The sequence below is a fragment of the Puntigrus tetrazona genome, chromosome 11 (assembly GCF_018831695.1).
Source record: "Puntigrus tetrazona isolate hp1 chromosome 11, ASM1883169v1, whole genome shotgun sequence".
NCBI classification, from domain to species: Eukaryota; Metazoa; Chordata; class Actinopteri; order Cypriniformes; family Cyprinidae; genus Puntigrus; species Puntigrus tetrazona.
This window is the reverse complement of record NC_056709.1, coordinates 24,298,358-24,305,764: the sequence shown is the minus strand read 5'-3', so window position 1 is coordinate 24,305,764 and position 7,407 is coordinate 24,298,358. Positions and strand designations below refer to the sequence as shown.

The 7,407-nt window shown below is 36.5% G+C and overlaps 1 protein-coding gene across 1 annotated transcript in view; it reads left to right on the top strand.

Moving 5' to 3' along the window:
• Positions 1–7,407, top strand: part of LOC122354314 (chromodomain-helicase-DNA-binding protein 5-like) — a 26,863-nt gene that overhangs the window by 16,470 nt on the left and 2,986 nt on the right. The window contains 10 exon segments of the mRNA XM_043252494.1: positions 621–742; positions 968–1,141; positions 1,296–1,437; positions 1,645–1,776; positions 2,768–2,885; positions 3,950–4,074; positions 4,436–4,667; positions 4,823–4,992; positions 5,722–5,899; positions 7,201–7,287. Of these exon segments, the coding sequence (XP_043108429.1) occupies positions 621–742; positions 968–1,141; positions 1,296–1,437; positions 1,645–1,776; positions 2,768–2,885; positions 3,950–4,074; positions 4,436–4,667; positions 4,823–4,992; positions 5,722–5,899; positions 7,201–7,287 (1,480 nt within the window).

The window sequence follows — 7,407 nt, the reverse complement described above, 5'->3', positions numbered from 1 at the left end:
AATCAGCAATATACTATCATAATAAAGACATTACATGTTTTCATTCAACGAGTCATTATCTAAAAAAGAGTTTGGGGTTATTAGAAAACAAAAATCTCTTATTCACACATTAACAAATTTTAATAGGTTTTATATAATATTTTATATAAAATAGTGACACGTGATCTTTTAAAATAATTTCTTGCTCAAGTAATATTTTTATTAATATCAATACTGAAAAGACGTTGTGTCCTTGCTTAAAACCGATATGCTTAATTTTTTTTTACTGACCCCAGTTGTGTAAATATTTTTGTAGAACTTGTGATAAAAGAGTCCTTGTTTAAAACCAATATTAATTTTTAAAAAATCTTACTGACCCCAAACTTTTGAACTGGTAAGATGATCTATATTAAAAAAAATCTACACATTCAGAAATTACATTTCAAAATTCACAACAAATTTTTCTCCTGATTGTTTTGCAAAAAGAGATCAAATAGTTTATGATTGGTGAGTACTGCTCGTCGTGGTTTCGTAAATCCGTAGTAAGCACATATATATTTCCAGTGAAGTGAAATACAGATTTTGGGTGTGTTGGGTGTGTTTTATTACATTTATTAAAGACAGTTGTTGTGATGTGTTAGTTCTTCAGAAGACTCAACGACTACAAGATAGACCATAAGCTGCTGCTAACAGGAACTCCACTCCAAAACAATCTGGAAGAACTTTTCCATCTTCTGAACTTCCTGACACCCAACCGCTTCAAGTACGACCATATACATAAAAGCGCATTTATATGCTTAAACACATCTATAAAAGTGTCCCAAAAAGTATTTAGAAATATTTTGTTATATAACGCAATATATAGACTTTTTTTTTGTCTATCTGAAGTGTCTAGATACGTTTAGAGGCCACTCAAAAAGTTACACATCCCCACAGGCACGTTTTAACACTCAAAATAATTGCACTTCACTTTATTTCTCTCCCTAAGTAATCTAGAGGGTTTTCTAGAGGAGTTTGCAGACATCTCTAAAGAGGACCAGATTAAGAAACTGCATGATCTGCTCGGCCCACACATGCTCCGGAGACTCAAAGCCGACGTGTTTAAGAACATGCCGGCCAAAACTGAGCTGATTGTCCGAGTGGAGCTCAGCCCCATGCAGAAGTAAGCTCTCAAAATTGATTTCACTAAAACAAAATATGTGTTGATATATATATATATATATATCAAGATATTCAGCAGAAGTAATACAAATATTGTATTTGTTTATATACATTTCTTACTCTTGCTTTTTTGTGTACACACTGTGTATAAACAGAAAATACTACAAGTTCATTCTGACGCGTAATTTCGAGGCGCTGAATTCTAAGGGAGGAGGAAACCAGGTGTCTCTGCTCAACATTATGATGGACCTAAAAAAGTGCTGCAACCACCCCTACCTCTTCCCCGTTGCTTCTGCCGTAAGAACACATTTTATTTCTGACAGCAGCAGAAAAAACCTGCTGAAAGACCTTAAGTAGTGTGAAATACTGCCACCTGCTGTCAGGAGATTTGATTCGAATGCTGTCAAAATGTTAAATGTAGTAGTTAATATGTTTAGTGTTTGACAAGTTTGTTTTTTTTTTACTGTGCACATGGGTATCATTGGCTGTCTTGTTGTGTTACAGGAAGCTCCCAAAACACCAAGTGGAGCATATGAAGGTGCAGGTCTCACTAAGGCTTCTGGGAAACTAATGCTGCTGCAGAAAATGCTCAGAAAACTGAAAGAGCAAGGCCACAGAGTGCTGGTGTTCTCTCAGGTACAAACACATATGTAAATACTTTCATTTAGCTTGAATGAAAATGCAAACGCTGGTTAATACACACAGCCGTAGATCACTGACAAACTACTTCAGATCAAATCTATGGCTGTTAACTGGCGCTTGATTTGAAATCGGGTGATGGAGATTTAGCGTTAATCAAAGAACCGGCGTTATATATGTATGTATCGCCGAGCCCTAATAAGAAGCTGCGCTGCACACTGGCTCCCAAATTGTGGTTGTTTAGTGCCCCCAGGTGGTGCAGAGCTCATCTCTGAAAATGTGAAAATATTACTAAATATGGTAACACTTTATTTTAAGGTGACCTTGTTACAAATGTAGCATGTATTTACTATTATAATAACAATCAATTGCACATGGGTACATGCAAGTAATCCTAAAGCCCTGTTCACATCAAGAACAATAACTTTAATGATAACTATAAAGATAACAACATTAGCTTCCACAGCAGCAGACGATATTGTCTGTTTATTCTAAGCTCATGTTAAACTGCTGCTTTAAATTTTCCAACTCGTTATAGCAGGATTGGTTTTAATTGTTTTTACCGTTCATCAGCTGATGTTCAAATGTTCTGAAAGTGAATGCAGTGATATTGTTCTCTGTGCCATTATTGTTATTTAATATTGAGATTGTTTTTTAGAACTATATCTGTATTTTTATCTTTATAGTTATTTAAGCCGACCCCTAATCATACCCCTAACCATATAGTACATGTAGTTATTTAATATTGCTCAGTATGTAAATGTATAATTGCATTGTTACAAGGACACCTTAAAATAAAGTGTAACTCAACATATGTAGCCTAGGGTTTTAAATAATTTACCATATTTTAAACTTCAAAAGCTTTGTGTTTCTAATCATTATATTCTAGTTTGGAGCTCACGGCAAGATAGGTGTTACTTAGATGGTCTAATTTGATCAGATCACGTCTTACTATAACTTATTTTAACTTGCTTTGTTTTCCCCGCAGATGACCAAGATGCTGGATTTGCTGGAGGATTTCCTGGATTATGAGGGTTATAAATATGAGCGAATTGATGGAGGCATCACTGGAGCTCTCCGACAGGAAGCCATCGATAGATTCAACGGTAAGAGCAGAGCACCAGGTATACATATTTTGCACATAAATTATCCAATTAATATTACCGGAGTGTGTTTTGGATACAACTAAAGTAGCACTCTTGTGGTGCTTCTGTAACGTTTTAGATTAGGTTGTAATTAGATGATTTAAAGGAAGATGGTCTAAGATGTTTGAGAATCACTCAGCTAGAGAGTTGGTTTTAATAACTTTTCAGATGTCATCTTCGCTTTCTCCTCTCTCTTCCCAGTCCAAATGTTCACGATAAATGTGAATTTAGAGAGACTATTTTTCATTGTTTGTAAGACTCAATCCATACTTGGAGCTGTTGAGTCAGTTGTTTTCAGATGTGGAGGAAAGTTTATGCCAGATGCCGAATGTCTTATCTTAAAATGGCAGTTCATTTATTTTATTGTCGGGTAAGAAAAACGTACAATTTACAAGAGCAAAATGACTTGAGAACAGACACAGTTGGGATGTCATAGCTCTGTTTAAAGCAGTTATAAATGCTGGAATCATTGTTGAGTTTGAATGTTACACAGTTTTGAAAGATATATAAACATTTGAACAACAGTGGTGCTATAATTATATCTTTTGCATTGAGCTTTGGTGGGAGAGTTTATTTAGCTTTTTTGTGTGAGGTGGATTTATTGTTTAAATAGTTTTTTTTTTTGTTTTTTTTTTAGATCATTGTGTTATTTGTTACTTGATGACTTTTTGGGTGGCCGAAGTGTATGAGCAAATCTTATATCACACAGTGAGCAAATTCATATAACTTTAAGGAATTTTTATAAATCCAAACAACAATAGTCGAACCTATTCTGCCGCCAAGTTTTTCCTCATCTTGATTTGTTTGGGACACATCCCCACACGTGCTTATTCATCATGTGTGTATGTATAGTGTCATCTTGCTCACCGATAGCCACTTAGATATATGTACATAATGGTTTTTACAAATAATGTTTAACTATATTATCGGATTAGCGAAATCTCTATTGTTGGACGCCCCATTGTTACCGCATAGTATTTTCATTAAAAATCTAAATGAGATTTCTTCTTCTGTCGGTCACACAGCTCCCGGGGCGTGTCAGTTTTGTTTTCTTCTCTCTACACGAGCGGGCGGTCTGGGAATCAACTTGGCCACCGCGGACACTGTCATCATCTTTGACTCTGACTGGAATCCTCACAACGACATTCAGGTGAATATAAAAAAAGAGGAGTGTCTCATACAGTCCAAGCCAACGCTCACAGACATTTTCTCTACTTGTGTGACCCCTGACAGGTTTGCTCTGGCGTTTTCTTTGTCGTGTGCCACCTAGTGGACAGTTTGAGGAGTACAAACTCCTGAAACTTAAATAAACACTCCACTTTTTTTGAAAATAGGCTCATTTTCTCCAGCAGATCTGACTGAATGAATTAAAAAACGGTAAAAATCAACTTGTTACCTCTGGGGGAGTTGAGGAATGAGTCTTATTTCCAAAAAAGTGGAGTGTTCCTTTAATACAGTGTCTGTGAGGTTTCAAAGCAAAACATATTTTGAATCGTATGTCTTTCTCTCAGGCGTTCAGCCGAGCTCACCGTATTGGTCAGGCCAATAAGGTGATGATATATCGGTTTGTGACTCGTGCCTCCGTGGAGGAACGAATCACTCAGGTGGCCAAAAGGAAGATGATGCTCACGCACCTGGTGGTGCGGCCCGGTCTGGGCTCAAAAGCTGGATCCATGTCTAAACAGGAGCTGGACGACATCCTCAAGTTTGGCACGGAGGAGCTTTTCAAGGATGAGATTGAGGGTGGGATTGATAAATTGATTGATGTAGAATAGTCAATGAACCAGAAAATTGTTTGTTAATTTAGTCAACTAATGAACATGTTTTATGTTGTTATGAAAAAAACTCTGTAACTTTCTGCTGTACTGAAGGTTCACCTGTTTGTTTCTTATTTTCAGCAGGGGACAATAAGGATGATGACAGCAGCGTAATTCACTACGACAATGCCGCCATCGAGCGTTTGCTAGACCGCAGCCAGGACGCCACGGACGACTCTGACATGCAGAACATGAACGAGTATCTAAGCTCCTTCAAGGTGGCCCAGTACACTGTCAGAGAAGATGACAAGGTGGGAGATATTATCCAAGAGTGGGGCTTTTGAGGAATCTACATAACATTTAATCGCCTCACCAATATTTCCTGAAATAATCCTGAAAAAAGAGCCTCAAAGCATGTTTTGATTTAACGACTATCTTAAGTATATACCACTCATGTCTCTAACTTTTCCTGCCTTTTTTTACATTTAAAGACTTAATAGAGGCCTCAGATATAATTCTTTTTTCTATTACTTTTTTTGAGATCTACCTCCAAAAATAATTGGCAAGGATGCTTTAAAATCAAAAGTGACAGTAGACACGTTTATAATGTTGCAAAATATTATAATTTAAATAAATGCTGTTATTTTGAACTTCAGACAAAATTTGACAGCACTTCAAAGATAAGAAACTGAAGACTGGAGTAATGGCTGTGGAAAATTCAGTTCTGCCATCACTTGAATACATTACAGTATATTTAGAAAAATTCAAATACAAAACAGTTGTTTTAAATTGTAAAAATATTTCACACAACTGCTAGTTTTACCTGTATTTTTGATCAAATAAATTCAGACTTGGTTAGCATAAGAGACATAAACTATTTGTATTTATATTTACATCTTTTCTGAAACTCTGTAGGATACTGGAGATTACTGGGCTCTTTTTTCAGGAGAGAAATGGTTTCCATTTCCTCTCCATAAAACAGTATCCTCTTTGAGGAACAAATGAGATATTAAGGAGATGTCATTTGTTGTTGTATCCAGATAGAGGAGATAGAGAGAGAGATCATTAAGCAGGAAGAGAATGTGGATCCGGATTACTGGGAGAAACTCTTGAGGCATCACTATGAACAGCAGCAGGAAGATCTGGCCCGCAATCTCGGCAAAGGAAAGAGAGTCCGCAAACAGGTCAACTACAATGACGCGGCTCAGGAGGACCAAGGTACAGTACTTTCTACAGACGTTTTCTTTTTGGCATAGCGATTTGAGTGAAAAGTTAAACTGAATTGTACTGAATTTATTTTTTTGTGTAAGTAACAGCAGCCGTTGAACTCCATGAACTTCTTAAAGGGTATTTTTTCATGTTCTTCAGCATAATTTGAGAACAATCCAAAGAGCATAAGCAGAAGAACATCTGACTGTCTGTACAAAAGCTGATCTATGTAACAATTTCCATCATTTGATTAATGACTTAAAAAGAGTCAGTCATCTGAAATATTTCTCCATCTCATGTCATAATGTTTCATTGTTTCAAGTTAGTCAAATTGAATTTTGAATCCTGGATTTTCAGTGTGGTCTCAGACTTTTGGAGCCCAATGAATTTTAATTAGCCCATTTTTCTTTCCTTTTATTACAATAAACCATGTTTGTGCTTGTCGTATAAATGCAGCGTATTATCTCGTATAAATCACCGAAATTACATCTTGTAGCAGCTTCATTTTTGGCATGCGGTTTACTACGTTACTCTTGATTGAGTGGGACAGAAAGGCTGTATCCCACACACTGCTGTTTTGGTCAGGTCAGACCAGCCACATGCAGTTGACTCAGAAATGGCTACATCCGCAACACCCAGGGGATGCCGAAGTGTGGCAGCTTTGCATTTATGTGTCAAAAGAGAGAAAAACAAAATGGTCAAGAAAAAGACAAATAACAGAAATAAAAAAGGAGGTTTTCTCCAGAAAGAAACAATATAGAATTTTTGGTTTTCTGATGGCGCTTGCAACTGCATAATTACAGTAATAACTGAGATAAACTCTAGGTACACATACTTTTCTTTGTGTATCCAAACAGTCTGACTTGCATGAACATAATGCTGCAGCATCTGCTCTGCAGAATATATTACATATACGCATAGAAAACAACAATCTGCTGGTCTTTTTAAACGTTTGACAGCAGCCGTGCTTCAGTAATTGACATTTGTGGGTTTTCGTTTTGGTTTAAACAGCCATGTGTTTTCCTGTAGGACTAAATCATTCTCTCTGACAGCTGAATTCGAACAGAATGCCTAAGCAGGGTTAGATAAGTGGAGATACAGAACATTTTGTCACAAAAGAGCCAAATTTGAAACGATCACATCTGTCTTTTTTCCACTGTTGAATAGGGTTTGCCAAACAGATATATAAGATTTTGGTTGGGCTTCGTTTGACGGTTCTGGTGAATGGAAATTGTTTGACCGCTGCTAAACATATTCTGTACTGTGGTTTGTTTATTACCGACGGTGCTCTTTTCTATATGCTGTTACAGAGTGGCATGCTGACATTTCAGATAATCAATCAGAATACTCTGTGGGTTCAGAGGAGGAAGATGAGGACTTTGATGAGAGGCCTGAGGGTGAGGAGCAAACAGACACACTTCCAATTAATATTCACATGTTGTTCTTGATATAAACAAAAATAACCTTAATACAATGTAATAACTAATAATAAAATATCATCATCTTATTATTATTAT